This window comes from Lithobates pipiens, unplaced genomic scaffold, assembly GCF_037356315.1.
Source record: "Lithobates pipiens isolate NorthernLeopardFrog02 unplaced genomic scaffold, aLitPip1_a1.2 Scaffold_16, whole genome shotgun sequence".
Lineage (NCBI taxonomy): Eukaryota > Metazoa > Chordata > Amphibia > Anura > Ranidae > Lithobates > Lithobates pipiens.
Window position 1 is genome coordinate 616,874,122 of NW_027507748.1, and position 17,738 is coordinate 616,891,859.

The window sequence follows — 17,738 nt, forward strand, 5'->3', positions numbered from 1 at the left end:
TTTTTTTCTTAAATGAAGGACTTGTCAAAAACTTGTCTAGTGTTTTTATTTATTTTTGACAGTTGGTGAATGAGTGGGCATACTTGTTAACATAGCGGGTGGACTGGAATCTGGGGGTCGCTTGTTAAAGGGGGCTACAAGATTATGATAAACCCCCTACCTGCAGACCCCCACAGCCAAGGGCTGCTGGGAAGAGGCCCTTGTCCCCATCAACATGGGGACAAGGTGCTTTTGGGGTGGAGGGGGCAGAGCCCCTCTGCCCCAAAGCACCAATTATCAATGTTGAGGGCATGTGGCCTGGAATGGTTCGGGGGGCACTCACTCGCTCATCCCCCCTTTCTGCGTGCTCGGATAAGGGTATGGTATGGATTTTAGGGGGGTCTAATGCAGTTTTTTTAAAGAATTTTGGCGTGGGGTTCCCCTTAAAATCAATACCAGACCCGAAGGGCCTGGTATGGATTGGTTGTTCTTTTTCTGAATTTTCTATTACCGGCATTCTTTTGTTTACATTTCAGTTGTCAGTGGGGAAGCCAGCTGACAGCTGATTTGTCATTGATTGTTATTGATGTGGCGGCCGGCTTCCTGGGTCCCCTGCTTAACAACCAGTTATTCTTCACACAGAATTCAAATTGGTTGATCATTTTTTGACCAATCCAAATTCAAATCATTCTGAAAATTTAATATTAGAAAATGAATAAACGAAGCGAACTTTAACATATTTGTACTGAAACTAATTGCACATGTCTACTATTCATGTGTTTCTGTTTTTTTTTTAAATGTTTAGCATCTGCCTTTAAGCTAGCCATACATTGTGTGCATTTCAGCCAGTTCCTTATGAACTGGCACAAAATTCTCTAGTGGATGGCCCTATTGGCCCCTCTTGTCCTACATCCTTAACCGCTTAAAGACTGCCTCACACCGATGTACGTCGGCAGAATGGCACGGCTGGGCACAAGCTGTGGGTCGCACTCACGACCCAGTCCTGAGCTCCATGACCATGGCCGCGGGACCCGCGGACCCGATCGCTGCCGATGTCCTGTGATCGGGTCACAGAGCTGAAGAAAGAGGAGAGGTAAGTGTAAACAAACATCTCCTCGTGCTTCCTACTGAGCCTGTCACTGATCGCCTGTTCCCTGTTATAGGGAAAGACGATCAGTGACGTCAGACGGCAAGCCACGCCCCCTACAGTTAAGAAAAACACACACACTTAACCCCTACACTGCCCCCTAGTGGTTAACCCCTTCACTGCCAGTGACGTTTTTACAGTAATCAGTGCATTTTTAATTGCACTGATTGCTGTATTAATGCCAATGGTCCCAAAAATGTGTCAAAATTGCCCGACGCGTCCGCCATAATGTCGCAGTCACAATAAAAATCGCCAATCGGCGCCATTACTAGTAAAAAAAAAATATTAATAAAAATGCCATAAAACTATCCCCTATTTTGTAGACGCTATAACTTTTGCGCAAACCAATCAATAAATGCTTATTGCGCTTTTTTTTAACCATAAATATGTAGACGAATACATAACGTCCTAAACTGAGGAAAAAATGTTTTTTTATATATTTTTGGGGGATAGTTATTATAGCAAAATGTAAAAAATAATGTGTTTTTTTCAAAATTGTTGCTCTTTTTTTGTTTATAGTGCAAAAAATAAAAACCGCAGGGGTGATCAAATACCACCAAAAGAAAGCTCTATTTGTGGGAAAAAAAGGACGCCAATTTTGTTTCGAAGCCACGTCGCATGACCGCGCAATTGTCAGTTAAAGCGGCGCAGTGTCGAATCGCAAAAAGGGGCTTGGTCCTTTAGCTGGAAAATGGTCCGGGGCTTAAGTGGTTAAATTAAAAATGAGAGTAGCCAGGCAGAAAATTGGTACTTTTAGTTTGGTAACAGGGTCAATATAAGCTGTTTAACGTGGCTTTAAACTAAAATTTTGTTTTGCTTTAATGCGGCGCCATTGGCTCTCGCTGCTGTCAAAGTCAGTTAGCCAATCAGGTGAGAGAGGGGCTAGGCTGAACTTCAGCTCTGTGCCTGAATGGATATACGGAGCTGTGGCTCAGCTCGGATGCCCCGTAGCAAGCTGCTTGCTGCGGGGGGCACCCGACAGGAGGAAGGGGCCTGGAGCACTGAGGAGGGACCCAAGAAGAGGAGGATCAGGGCTGCTCTGTGCAAAACCACCACACGGAGCAGGTAATTATGACATGTTTGTTATTTTTAAAGAAAAAACAATGTGACTTTACAATCACTTTAAGGTAAAAAACATTCCAGTACCTGTATTCCCCTCACTCCCTCATTTCTATACACTTACTTGAGCCCTCTCACACTCCAGCACTGTCCCAGATGCAGCACTGTTGCTTTTTCTTCCTGGTCTCACAGAAGACACATGCAGCAGTGAAAGCCATAGGCTCCTGCTGCTGTCAGTCAAATACTGTGGGGAGGAAGTAGGGGGCATGGCCAATTCATGCTGTGTGTGTCTACAGACGCACACAGATCAGCTTGGGAGCACACTTGCATGAGTGCCCTCATAACACACATTTGGAGGCACCTGGAGAAAAAAGGTGCTGACAGAAATGGTGGGAAACTCAGAAAGAGGAAGTAGGAGGCCTCTCTGTGCAATATCGTTGCACAGAGCAGGTGAGTATAACACCTTTTTTACGTTAGCAAAAAAATGTATATCACTTTAAGAAAAATCATATACTTCAGTACTGAATATTACAATGGATAAAGGATTTGACATATAAAGCTATCCATCATCTGGCTGTTGAAAGAAGTTACACATGCATTACTGTAGAGACTATTTCAATCTCTTTAGCTGTTTATTGTATTTTAAATAGTGAATGTTCCCTCAAGACTCATCCGCATGAAAGTGTGAAATTACACTCAGAAACATAATGTGAGATCGCAGGAGGTCAATTACTTATAGATGTGTTTTTCCAACCCTCCATTTTGACTGATTTGTTTTGCTCGTATATCGCCTATGGGCATTTTGTTCCTGAAACTCATTTTAAATGAAGAATTCCGCTATATACAGCCATACAAATTGATGCATGTAGAAAATCGGACCATCTGATTAAAAGATCACTGTTTACTCCAGCTGTGTACAGTTTTGATTTGAAGAATCGTTGCATGTTTTTTTAAATGCAGCTAGTGTATTTACTGTGTCTGAATGTGTTTTAATATTAGCTTATTGTAATCCCCTACGCCACAAGATATAGACTGGGCAAGGAACTGGCAGCACATTGAGTTAGTTAGGTTCTATTGTAGTGCAATGAGCTGTCCACATAACCCCAAGAGCTTTCCAATAGGAGAAAGCACGGTGATAACTGGGGAAAAGCGAAGTGATTTAGTCAAAATTGATTTTGTCGCCAGCAAAATTTCCTTAAAAGTGAAACATTCAATTTTGTTCATTAGGTTGCTTAGGTGAAATGTACTTTTCTTAAAGGGTGCTTTGTTTAGGGGGTTGTGTTTACAATGCCTTGAAAAAGTATTCATACACCTTGACATTTTCCACATTTTGTCATGTTACAACCAAAAACATACATGTATTTTATTGGGATTTTATGTGATAGACCAACACAAAGTGGAACATAATTGTGAAGTGGAAGGAAAATGATAAATGGTTTTCAACATTTTTTACAAATAATATGTGAAAAGTGTGGCATGCATTTGTATGGCGCCCCCCTGAGTCAATACTTTATAGAAACAGCTTTCGCTGCAATTACATATTCAAGTCTTTTTGGGGATGTCCCTCCAAGCTTTGGACATCTAGAGAGTGATATTTTTGCCCATTCTTCTTTGCAGCATATCTCAAGCTCTGTCAGATTGAATGGAGAGTGTCTGTGAACAGCAATTTTCCTGTCTTGCCACAGATTCTCAGTTGGATTTAGGTCTTGCTTTGACTGGGCCATTCTAACACATTACTATGTTTTGATCTAAATCGGTCTATTGTAGCTATGTCTGTATGTTTTCGGTCGTTGTTCTGCTGGAAGATGAACCTCCGGCATAGTCTCAAATCTTTTTAAGACTCTTAACAGATTTTCTTCTAAGATTGCCCTGTATTTTACTCCATCCATCTTCCCATCAACTCTTACCAGCTTCCCTGTCCCTGCTGAAGAAAAGCATCCCCACAACATGATGCTGCCACCACCATGTTTCACGGTGGGGATGATTTTTTCAGGGTGATGTGCAGTGTTAGTTTTCCACCACACATAGCATTTTGCTTTTAGGCCAAAAAGTTCAATTATGGTCTCATCTGACCAGAGCACCTTCTTTCACGTTTGCTGTGTCTCTCACATGGCTTCTCGCAAACTGCAGATAGGACTTCTTATGGCTTTCTTTCAACAATGGCTTTCTTCTTGTCACTCCTTCATAAAGGCCAGATTTTGCAGTGCATGACTAATAGTTGTCCTGTGGACAGATTCTCCCACCTGAGCTGTGGATCTCTGCAGCTCCTCCAGAGTTACCATGGGCCTCTTGGCTGCTTCTCTGATTAATGCTCTCCTTGCCCGGCCTGTCAGTTAGGTGGACGGCCATGTCCTGGTAGGCTTGCAGTTGTGCCGTACTCTTTCCATTTTCAGATGATAGATTGCACAGTGCTCTGTGTGATGTTCAAAGCTGAGGATGTTTTCCTAACCTAATCCTGATTTAAACATCTCCACAACTTTATCCCTGACCTGTCGGGTGTGTTCCTTGGCCTTTGTGATGCTGTTTGTTCACTAAGGTTCTCTAACAAACCTCTAAGGGCTTCACAGAACAGCTCTATTTATAATGAAAGTAAATTACACACAAGTAGACAGTATTTACTAATTAGGGGACTTCTGAAGGCAATTGGTTCCACTAGATTTTAGTTAGGGGTATTCGAGCAAAGGGGGCTGAATACAAATAAACGCCACACTTTTCACATATTTATTTGTAAAAAAAATTGAAAACCATTTATCATTTTTCTTCCACTTCCCAGATGTGTGCCCTTTTGTGTTAGTTTAGCACATAAAATGCCAATAAAATACATTTACATTTTTGGTTGTAACCTGATAAAATGTGTAAAATGTCAAGAGGTATGCATACTTTATCAAGGCGCCATATTGTAGTTTAATTAATTTCATTAGGTTTTTCTTGTACATTTGATTTTTTTTGTATTTTACTTTTATTTATTTATTTATTTATTTTGGTAAATAATTAGACTAATGAGGGACCATTTATTGGTGCAGGTTCAGGATAATTTGAAAGAGCTTCAGTTTTCTTCAGGAGTCATGAGGAATGTTGGGAGAAAATACTGATGTCGAAATAATACTCTGTTTTCTTCCCAGGCATTGTTGAAGTTCATCTGTCATTTATTATTTGTCAATTACTTTTTCTGGATCATGTAAATATCAAATTTTATGGTATCTGTTCCAGCTTTCAACACAGCAAAGTGTGAGAAATTACAAAAAGAGAAGGAGGAGCTGGAAATTAAATTTGACAAGGAAGTGAAGAAGCTTGAACGGTATCAAGAGGAAGAACTCCAAGCGTTGAAGGAGCGCCTACAGCTACAGTATGATGAAGAGATGGAGCGGCTACGAGATGAAAAGAGTGCCCAGCTGCAGAAGATCTTATGCCAACACCAGGGACAAGTCAGTAGATTCTCATGTGTTATTGATTTCCTAATTGAGCCCAGTGCCGTAGCTATTGCATGGTGTGGTGTGAGAAAGGTTGCGAAGAGTGTTTACATATGTTTTTAAAATTATATTTTCACATATACCAGGTATGGCAATACCTGGGCCAATCAGTGCTGTCACACAAGCAGTTGTGACTCTGGCTGTTCTAATTTAGGACTTTCCTTCACTTACAGTGAATGAACAGAGAGGCAGAGGAGTGAAACAAAGGTAAGTACTCTTTATGCTGCTGAATAGGGCTAGGTTAAAGTAAACCTGAAGCAAAAAACAGGTTCACTTTTAAAGTGAAAGTAAACAATCACCTTGTAAAACAACCCATTCCGTTTAATATAGAAATTAAATATAAAACATTTGTATATCGATATAAAAAAAAATTGTAAATACCCTTTTTCCCTTTTTTTATAAGTGATCACATTCTCTCTGTTCTCAGCTGCATAAGAGCTGGGGGGGGGGGAGGCAACAGTACACTGAGCTTCCCAGTGAATGGCTGTGCAGCGGAGGGGGGGTCAGGGCAAGTCTGATCATTGAAGGAGAGCACACAGAGTTCCCAGCACATCTAGAGAACTGATCACAATGTGCTCTCCTGCTTAGTGTGGTCAGTTTTTAATAGGAAAGCAGAGGTACTGGCAGGAACACCAGGGATTTCACACAATGGAGCAATACAAAGAGAACAGGTAAAGTTTTCATACAAGTACATGGTACAGCAGGCACATAAAAAACACTTTAATTGCCTGCCATATGGGGGTAGCAATTTGTCAGGTGTAAAATTTACAGATGCCCTCTCTGTCAAAACAAGAGTAGTTAAGGAAGAAAATATACTCTTCCAACAAACTTAGAGAGCACTTCTATCTGCACATTTCCTCCACAGATCCATTCATATGTAAATACCACAGCCGGGTCCTCTTCAGTCCTTCATCTCACAGATCTCCCGGTAACAAGATGTTTTCTTGCACTGGCTGTGCATGTGCATTTGCTTTCCATAGACTTGCATAGGCCTATCAGCTGTATTCACATGTGTGAGGGCACGGCTAGGGCTAAGAAGATTTTTGCTGCCAGGAAACCTGTGAGATGAAGGACAGCAAAATTATTATTTTTTATTTATTAATGCAAGAAGTTTAAGAATTGAATTTGACCTGGAATCAGTCTCTTGCAATCCCCTGTGCAGCAGAGCTCAAACTGGAAGACAGAAAAGCAGCACAAGAATCCAGTCAGTTGTGCTATAGTACTTAGGCTCTAACAAGGAGAATGCTAATAGGAGAGCGTAGAGGAGAGTTGGAAAGATAAGCTCACCAGTGTGCTGCTTCTCCTTTACCAGTCCCAGGCTGGGGGAACGACAAGCCTTGTGTTACATACCAGCAGTAGAGAAAAATGAGGTCTTCTACCCGGCCAGACAGGGCTGTGGTGTATGTCAGGACTGGGTGGGCATGAATCCTTGGCAGGTAATACAATATCTATTTCATCAATGTATTTATCAGTTTCCCTGAGTATGCTTTAACACACCGTGACACGATTATTTACACCAGATTGATTACTTTCTTAAATGTACCTTTAAAAATAAACACGTTACGTTAAGTTTGTTCCCGTTTTGTATGACAAGGAGTAAAGGATGTAAGAATTTTGTAATGCAGATCTGTATGTTGGCAGTCTTTGCTCGCTGTCATGGGAATTCCCGGCACAATGATAATTATGCCGCGGGTACTACCAACAGCTGACAGAACCTGGGCACAGTGCACCAAGGCAGATGTTCCTCTCTGAAATTCTGCACATTTCCAAAAGACCTAAAGGAGAGACTTAAATATAATCCATGCCTGATCCATCACTTCTGTCTCAGTCTAGTAGAGCAGGCAAGCAGTGTGAGCATTAACCTGGCTCAATGGATGTGGAGATGTTTGTACCTTGTAATTGGAAACATCTGACAGCTTGACAGTAAGCAGATCTGTTCAATAAGAGTTGAGTAATAGTACAGCAACAATTCATCAGTGTTCCCTCTAGAAATGAAGAATCACGTTACATATCTTCTCTGAGCATCAAGTATTCTCTACATTTCTTCCACATGTCGAATTAAAGGTCACCCGGCATAACTTGACTGTAATATACAGATATGTAATGACAATTAGATTAAAAGGAGGAAAAGTACAAGAGGGGAGTTATTTTCCTGGGGTTGCCTGCCGGCTCAGAGTCTTTACTGCACTAATCTCTTCTTGTCACGTCATCGCATATTTTCAATATTGTTAAACAAACCTGTGCAAGGAACAGTAGTAGTGCAAATCCATTGCAACCAGACAGGGTTCTATTTACTGCCAAAAAAAAATGTGGTTGTTGTGACTAATGGCATTTTCCCATTGCGTTGTTGAAGCCTGCAGAGATGTCCATACACAAGGGTGTTACAGCATCTGATTAGATCATTCTAGATTAAAAGGGCAGCTCAAGGTAACAACACATGCTTCCAGATTCCATCAAGTAAGCACCACAACTGTGCTCATTCAGCTGACTCAGTTTAATATTGGTTCTTTGTAATCTACTGCACCCAATGCTGTATCCTGGCCTAGGCCAACAAGACCCAGGCCTAGGGCAGCAATTTGCAGGGGGGGCAGCACGGAAAGCGGAAAGAGCCCCGTCGGCTTGGGCTACACTGTAAGCCCTTGTACAACGGTCTGACATTCCGACCACAAAATCCGTCAGATTTTTTTCCGACGGATTTTGTCCGAAACTGGTGTTGCATACACAAAGTCGGACAAAGTTGTCGGAAAATCCGATCGTTTGGAACGTTATGACGTTCGTTTCGACGGGACTACTTTGCGGCTAGTAGCCAATAGCTTTGGTCTGGTAATTTGATCTGAGCATGCGTGGCACTTTGTCCAATCGGAATTCTCTACAAACGATCGGAAAAAGTCAGATCAGATTATGTTGTCCGAAAATTTTATATCCAGCTCTCAAACTTTGTTGGTCGGACATGCCGATGGAAAAAGTCCAATGGAGCCCACACACGGTCTGATTATCCAACAACATGGTCTGATCGGAACATTTTCCCTCGGAATGTCCGACCGTGTGTACAAGGGCTTAGTGTAGCACCAGTCTTATGGGGCGGACTGGGCTGAGAAATTAGTCTAGCGCCCCCAGATAGCGGCCTCACTGCTTCCAGTATGCGGGAATATGGCCTGCATACGGGAATCCACCGCATTCATAAAATTATCAGAAATTTGTGCTTAGAGTAGAGCTATAGGTAACACTTTTTTTTTCCATTTTGGATACAATAAGGGAGGGTTATAGCCCCTGTCAGTTTATTTTTTACCATCCCTGTCCCTTTGCAGAGATTTCCCTTCACTTCCTGCCCCATACCCAAACAGGTAGTGCGAGGAAATCTATGCAAATTAAGGGAATCCATTGCCCCCAGAACTAGTGTCCAAACCCAAAAATTTCAGGGCGGGTCTTAAACAGCAAGGAATATGGCCTTGGCAGGAAGGGGTGGGCCATATTTAAATTAGGGGGTCATGAGTTTAGTCAGGCCTAGGGCAGCACAAAACCTAAATACACTACTGACTGCACCTAGAATCCATAGAGCAACTTATATGATTATGGAAGTGTATGTCTTAAATCATGCGGTGTGTAAAATTACTGAAATACTAGTCACATTTTGCAGCTTTTAAAGGTGACTTAAACTTGATTGATTGATGGATAAGAGAAAGGGAGAGGAATGAACCAGTGTACTATAGCAATGCCTGAATGAAAAATAAAGCTCTAAAAAAGGTACGCTGTGCCCATAGCTCCCAACAGTCTCTAAATTTGAAGGACTGTCCTTGATTTGGAACAATGCCCCCTGTCCTTCCTTCTTCATTTGTCCCTAATTTTGGTTTGATCAATATAGTTTTATATAAAATGCAGTATTAACCTATCAAAACGTTTTATGGTGCTAAACCTTTCATCCAATTTCTAAATTGCCGCATTAGTACATTTCAAATTCAATATAAAGGAATAGTAGTAGTAAAAAAAACACTTGTGGACTTAACCTTTATTTATTTATTTTTTATAATTCTCCTTTAGACCCCTTTCACACTGGGGTGTTTTTCAGGCGTTTTTCAGGCGCTTTAGCGTTAAAAAAAGCGCCTGTAAAGCGCTTGAAAGAAGCTTCATCTGCAGTCCCAATGTGAAAGCCCAAGTGCTTTAAGGGCCCTTTCACAATGTCAACGCCCGAAAAATGCTTGTAAAGCGCTGCTTAAACTAGCATTGAGCGTTATTGGGGCGCTTTTAACCCCTGCTAGTGGCCAAATAAAGGGTTAAAAGCGCCCACAAAATGCTGCTGCCAATAGTGCTTTTCAGGCGCTTTTCAGGCATTTTACAGGCGCTTCCCATTGATTTCAATGGGAAGGGGTGCTTTAGGAGCGTTGTATTCACCGCTCCAAAAGCGCTGCAAAGAAGCTGCTTGCAGGACATTTTTGACACCCTGCCAGCGCAGCGCCTCGGTGTGAAAGCACTCGGGCTTTTACACTGGGATTGCAGTTGCAGCTTCTTTCAGGCACTTTACAGGCACTTTTTTTTAAAGCTAAAGTGCCTGAAAAACGCTCCAGTGTGAAAGGGATCTCAGTGTGAAAGCACTCGGGCTTTTACATTGAGATTGCAGTTGCAGCTTCTTTCAAGCGCTTTACAGGCGCTTTTTTTAACGCTAAAGCACCTGAAAAACACCCCAGCGTGAAAGGGGTCTTAAGGGGCAACAAGCTAAATAAGAACCTTTAAAGTGCTGCATCTAAATGTATTACAAACAAAAAACTATTAAGAGGTCTGGATAAGGAAATTAACCCCAACTGGGCCCCTGTGTACAGACTTCATAGACACATGTAGGGCTCCAACTAACAATTATTTTCATAATCGATTAGTTGGCTGATTCGTTTTTCGATCAGTTAATAACCTTAAAAAAAATTTGGTGTATAATTTAGTTAATATGTAAAGTTAAAAAAAAGGCATTTATTCTTAAATATCAATAACCAACTAGATAGACTCAGACTCAGATCAATTTTTTTTTTATTTAAATAAAAAAAAAAAAAGTTAAAGACAGTTTTGCAGATTTTCAAACAGAACTGTAATATATTATATGCTGGCCATACAAAAACAATGTCTTCCTTAAGAAAAAAAAAAAATTGAATTTTAAGAACGTTCGTTCGATTTTCTAATTGTTAGTGGGGTCAAATCCATGTTTGTTTTCAACCAAAGTGATGGTAAAATTTAGAAATAATAGAAAACGTCTTGGTCAAAGGAATTTCTAGACAGTGTATGTGGTTTTCGTTCAGAAATTACATTTATTTTAAAATAGAATATTAAAAGAAAGTGACATTTTCAAACATTCTTTCATTCAGCGAATGTACAAAGATTTTTTGTATGAATATTCTCGTCTGAAAATTGATCCGTGTGGCCAGCATAAATCTCGGTACACACCTATGCAGTTTGCTTTTAATCTTTCTGCAGTGCTTTTTGCTGTGCATTTTGATTTTTGCAAAATGTGATTTTGCTGCGATTTACGTTTTTGCATTTTTTTTAATGCTTTTTTTTTTGGCCGATTTGTTCTTGGGCAGATAAAAAAAACACAAATTGCAGCAAAAACACACTACATGCTTTTCTGCAGCTTCTCCATTAATGTATATTGAACCAAAAAAGCACAGTTTTTCCTTGAAAAAAGTTCTTGACCCTTTACAAATACACAGTGGCTGAAAAAAAAAAAAGCACCAAAAAACACATAGATGTGAACCAGGCCTAAGATGTTTAGCAAAATAATGGGGTTAAAAAAAACTAAAATTAACCCTTTGTAGTAGAAAAAGAGCAAATCGCTACTGTAAGGGGTTAATTTTTTTTACTGTGGAACAGTGAAAGTAATATTTACAGTAGCGATTTGCTCTTTTTTTACTATAAAGGGCTAATTTTAGTTTTTTTTTTAACCCCATTATGTTATTGGCCGATTAATCGATTCTCAAAATAGTAATCAATTAATTTCATAATCGATTAGTTGTCGATTTAATCAATTATTTGTTTTGGCCCTAGACACATGTATGTCATACATCTGGATCTGAAGTAACCTGTCTGTATATCCATATATGCTGCTATACAAATATGATTGTGCATTAGGTGCAGGCTTTTAGTTTACTAACCCAGTGGAGAGTATACACTTTTATTTAATGTATGGGCTTACCTTGCCCTGATTTTATGGATTTAATTCCTAATCATATTGTAATAAAATATTCATTTTTATATTTACGGTGGTCTCGTGGTGTGCCCATAAAGTCTGTATACAGCGGCCCAGTTGGGGTTAATTCCCATATCCAGACCTCTTAATTGTTTTTTGGTTCTCCTTTAAAGGGGGCGTAGCAGGGAGTGTGTCCTATGCCTACATACTTTTGCTATTAGGTGTCCCTCATTCCTATCTCAGAAAGTTGGGAGGCACGGCTGTGCCCCCTACATGAAGTTTAAAAAGTTTTTTCTCTATTGTGACTGCAACATAGTTTTAAAGTGTGAAAATCACAGCATGTAAATGTGCTCCTGATTACACCCTGAAACATCACATAGATCATCAATGTTCATCCTATTTCTCCTTGCTCAGATTAGTGAACTGATATCAATGGATAACAGAGCATTAATTTCTCTTGATATTTCTGTTGGCTTAAGCCGCGTACACACGTAGCCGTCTGTCCGACGTACTTGGTCTGGCGGACGTCCGCCAGACTGTCCATCGGAATTTCTGAACGGCTACTTGCCCACACACGGCACTTTTTCAGCGGACTAATACGGCGTACTAAGTCCGCCGTACTTTCCCACACACGCGGAGGAAAGTCCGCTCATTTCGAGCGCGTCTCCGGGTAGGCGGGGCCCGGGAAGGAGACGTCGCTGGCCCCGCCGCCTGGTATGGACTTAAAGGGGAACCCCCAACGCTGAAAAAAATCGTCGTGGGGGTCCCCCCCAAGTCCACAACAGACCCTTGTCCGAGCACGCTACCCGGCCGGCCAGGAAAGGGGGGGCGAGCGAGCGCCCCCCCTCCTGAGCCGAACCAGGCCACGTGCCCTCAACATGGGGGGTGCCTTGGGGAAGGGGGGGCCGCGCGGCCCCCCCACCCCAAAGCACCTTGTCCCCATGTTGATGAGGACAAGGGCCTCTTCCCGACAACCCTGGCCGTTTGTTGTCGGGGTCTGCGGGCGGGGGGCTTATCGGAATCCGGGAGCCCCCTTTAATAAGGGGGCCCCCGGATACCGGCCCCCCACCCTATGTGAATGAGTATGGGGTACAATGTACCCCTACCCATTCACCTGTAAAATAAAAGTACAAAAAAAACACAACACACAAGATAAAATACTTTATTGCACAGCTCCGGGGGTCTTCCGTCTTCGGGGGTCTTCTCGCCGGACTCCTCCACTATCTTCTTGTAGCTCTTTTGCTAGCGGAGGAGTCCGGCTTTCTTCCTCGCCGCCGGCCTCTTCTCCCGACTTCGGGGGTCTTGTCCCCCTCTTCGGTTCTTCTGCCGGGCCACCGCGCCTTCTTATAGCTCTTTTACAGGCGATGGCCCAGTCTTCTGTCGCCGCCGCCTTCCGTTCTTCTTCTTCTTCTTCTCCTTCTTCTCCAGGAGATGTTGACTCGACGATCTCTCCGGCCGCAATGCCAGGGACGCCCTGCGCTGCCACTTATATAGGGACAAGGGGCGGTGTCACATGGCTTTATGTCACATGGGTTGGTCACATGGGTTGATGTCACATGGGGACTGTGACATCGTAAGGGGCGGGGTCACCATGTGACACCAACCCATGTGACATAAAGCCATGTGACCCCGCCCCTTGTCCCTATATAAGTGGCTGCGCAGCGCGTCCCTGGCATTGTGGCCGGAGAGAGCGTCGAGTCAACATCTCCAGGAGAAGAAGGAGAAGAAGAAGAAGAAGAACGGAAGGCGGCGGCGACAGAAGACCGGGCCACCGCCTGTAAAAGAGCTATAAGAAGGCGCGGCGGCCCGGCAGAAGAACCAAAGAGGGGGACAAGACCCCCGAAGTCGGGAGAAGAGGCCGGCGGCGAGGAAGAAAGCCGGACTCCTCCGCTAGCAAAAGAGCTACAAGAAGATAGCGGAGGAGTCCGGCGAGAAGACCCCCGAAGACGGAATACCCCGGAGCTGTGCAATAAAGTATTTTATCTTGTGTGTTGTGTTTTTTTTTGTACTTTTATTTTACAGGTGAATGGGTAGGGGTACATTGTACCCCATACTCATTCACATAGGGTGGGGGGCCGGTATCCGGGGGCCCCCTTATTAAAGGGGGCTCCCGGATTCCGATAAGCCCCCCGCCCGCAGACCCCGACAACCAACGGCCAGGGTTGTCGGGAAGAGGCCCTTGTCCTCATCAACATGGGGACAAGGTGCTTTGGGGTGGGGGGGCCGCGCGGCCCCCCTTCCCCAAGGCACCCCCCATGTTTAGGGCACGCGGCCTGGTACGGCTCAGGAGGGGGGGCGCTCGCTCGCCCCCCTTTCCTGGCCGGCCGGGTAGCGTGCTTGGACAAGGGTCTGTTGTGGACTTTGGGGGACCCCACGCCGATTTTTTTTGGCGTTGGGGTTCCCCTTTAAGTCCATACCAGGCGGCGGGGCCAGCGACGTCTCCTTTGTGGGCCCCGCCAACCTGGAGACCCGCTCGAAATGAGCGGACTTTTCTCCGGGCGGGAAAAGTCCGCTCATTTCAAAAGGACTGGCACACACACACGGCCGGATTGTCCGCCGAAATGCGAGTACGGCGGGCAGATTGATGTGCAACACGGCATTCTAAGTCCGCCGTACTTTCGGGTCAAAAAAGTATGCCGGAGGCTACACACGGGGGGATTGTTTGGCGGACTTGAGTTTGCCGGACTTTTCCACCGGATTGTTTGATCGTGTGTACGCGGCATTACAGTTTGATATACATACATTTGTAACTTTCCTTCCTTCTTTGCATTTGCATTTTGTCTCAGTCACTAATCTTTGGAGGCCACTTGGTCATTATGTGCCCCAGTTCTAAATGCAATAATAAAGCCCCATACACACTAAGGCTGGATTCGCACCTATGCATTTTTAGTGCTTTTTGCATTTTGCAGATTTGCACTACAGAACGTGTTCTATAGGAAACCATGTTAAATGGACTGTAGTGCAAACCTGCAAAATGCAAAAAGCACTAAAACTGCATAGGTGTGAATCCAGCCTAATAGATTTTCTGAAGATTTTTGTCTTCCAATTTACCAAAACCATCAAGTGGAAGGGCCTGCATGATTGAAAATGTGCAGAAAATCTAATAGTGTATATAGGGCTTTAGAATCCGACTGGGAGTAAACTACGAGAGAACTGATTGATGTAAACTGGCACAAGATTTTGCCCACATGCCAAGCCAACTAACATATTACTATTCTACTTAATCTTGCCGCTTCTTAAAGTATAATTATACGTTTACTTTCATAAACGGTAGTTATCTTCCCTGGCTAGTTCCCTTGAACAAAAGTACCTACCCTGTCCTGCCCCAGATGCATAACTATTAGTACTGCTGACAAGCTTCAGCCAGCACCATCTGTACTCCGGGTGCTAATGCAGCTGCAAGGCTCACACTTTTTCTCACATGAGCCAATAAAAAGAAGTGACGCAGTACATCTTTATAATTAGGCCCAGGAGGTGGATGAAAACATATTGGGATGGGTGGTTCCTCTTTGTCTAGATTCTAAAACATTAAAGATATGGATATGGCCATGCTTCTATTTAATCCCATCCCACGTGCATATTTTTTGCTTATTTTATATTTATAAAATGCAGCAAATGAGTATGGACAATGAGACCTCATCAAATCCAGACAGTTATCACATGGCTGAGCATGGCCTGCCTTAGCAAGGAGATGTTCAGGAGAAAGTCTGATTGAAGTCTATGGGAAGCACCTGCCTCGGTACACCCAGGGCAAGGAATATTTTGCCTGCAGGATGTCATTATTTTAATACTGGCTGCTGTTTAATAAGAATAATTTGTCTGTTTGCTAGGGGATAGTAAACACTCCTTAGCCACTACTCTAATTGGCAATTTCCCTCACTTGCTGTTCCAGACAAATAGTAGGAAATGTTGGTTAATCACTCCAAAGTGATGGGTAATCCAGTTGTCACCAGAACTTTTCATTTATATGTTAGCTGTTGTGACTTTTAAGTTTTCATGTTGTCACATTAAAAATGTTCAGTATGAAATGTAGGCAGGATTTCCACTCTTTACATGTTTCTTGTGCTGTGGGGTAGGGAACCTCGGCTCTCCAGCTGTTTTGAAACTACAAATCAGATCATGCCTCTGCCTCTAGGAGTCATTCCTGTGATTGTTAGGGTTTTGCAATGTCTCATGGGACTTGTAGTTTCAAAACAGCTGGAGAGCCAAGGTTCCTTACCCTGCATCTAATGAGTGTCATCTATTTTCACATCCCAATTCTAATCTGATGTCTTCTGACAATAATTGTTTATCCCTTTTAAGCTACCCCTCACATTATTCTCACTGGTCAAATACAGTATGGGAATTCCACAGAAAATGATATTGTTCCTGATTGATTTCACAAGACCAGATGATTAACTCTGACTTCCATTACAGCTAGTCCACAATACAATGAAAGCATTTACTATGGTGAAATATCTGCCAGTTTGCAGGATGCCTAAAGTACTAACTCCAAGCAAAAAGTTTTTTGGTTAACATCCTAGAGTAAAGGCCATTTCTGCTCAAGGGGTTACTGTTAAAAGTATAATGTATTACTGTATATAAGTCTCTTTATTTGTTTTGTTATGTTTGGGACTAAAAAAAATATGTTAAAACGTTTTTCATTTGTACTTTCTCTGTACCACCAAAAAAATAAGCTTAGCTCTACCCTCTGGCTATTATCATGCAACCGGTGTCAGTATCACAGTTGGGCTCCTGTCCAATTTGTGCTTGAAAAAGTCAAAGCTGGAGTCCTTACATAATTTAGAGAGTTTATTTATTAAAAATCATGTGGTCCGGTTTACAGCAGAAAGCTAACATATTTTGGCTCACAACACCTTACTAATAGCATGAGCTATGACTCAGTTTGGTCAAAATTGTAGCACTCAATATGTTTTGTTTTGTTGGCATAGAGAAGGGAAAGATTAAGACTTCTGTAATTTTTTTGTTCTGCCTTATCTACTGGAGATTTTTGACTTAACTTCCTGTCCCAGACACAGGAAAACGGAGTCAGAAACAATCCTCCTTTAGGGCTGGTTCACACTAGAATGCGGTGCAGGAAAGGTGAATTCTATGGCGTTCAGGCACACCGCAATGAGCATGCTGCCCTTGTGAGACATGGGTGCCATTAATTGTTAACTCATGGAATCGCACAAGCATGTGTGCTTTCCAGTGTGAACTGACCGTTTGACAGCAGTCACCAGAACAGGTATCCCCATTGGAAGATTTTCACTCATCTCCTGTTTCTATGGCAGCTCTAAAATGTTGGACTTTCCATTAGTTTCTGTACTAAAGACAGAGATCACTAATATAAATAGGGTTGTTCTTCCCTGCAGGGACACAGCAATATCAACATGGCAGGGGTTTTAATTTGAACTCCCTTATTTAAGTAATGTCTCTGCACTTCCTTTTAATAAGATCATACATTTTTGTTACAGTTCTGTCTTCACAAAGTTACTATGTACTTTCTAACCCTAGTTATAAGATCTGACCTGTCCCCCTCCCCTCCCTCCTGCCTCGGCCAATCTGACAACAGCTTTAAAGGAGACGGCTAATTCATGAGCGCAGCTTGTCTCAGCTGTGAACACTTTCCACAGACAAGCACTGGTAAGAGGAATGCAGAAGCAGGGAGAATATGTCAGGCTCTGCATTCCTCTTGTCATTGCTTATCTGTGGAATGTGTTCACAGCTGAGACAAGCTCCAGTTTTTTGTTTTTTTTTGAGAAAATAGGTGCTGGAACTCAACCACGACCCACCAAACTCCCCCCAAATGCATACCCCCCAAACCGCAAATTGTGGGTGTGGTCAAATTTCACTAACAGTAGGAGAGTCTTAAAGGGACATTAAATACCAGGATGCATTACGTACAGAATGAGGAGTTCTGGGATCTGTTGCATAC

The 17,738-nt window shown here is 42.7% G+C and overlaps 1 protein-coding gene across 1 annotated transcript in view; it reads left to right on the plus strand.

Moving 5' to 3' along the window:
- Nucleotides 1–17,738, plus strand: part of MTUS2 (microtubule associated scaffold protein 2) — a 1,194,608-nt gene that overhangs the window by 1,123,930 nt on the left and 52,940 nt on the right. Inside the window, exon 11 of the mRNA XM_077484081.1 lies at nt 5,396–5,610. Coding sequence (XP_077340207.1) covers nt 5,396–5,610 — 215 coding nt within the window. The remainder of the gene's footprint in view (nt 1–5,395; nt 5,611–17,738) is intronic.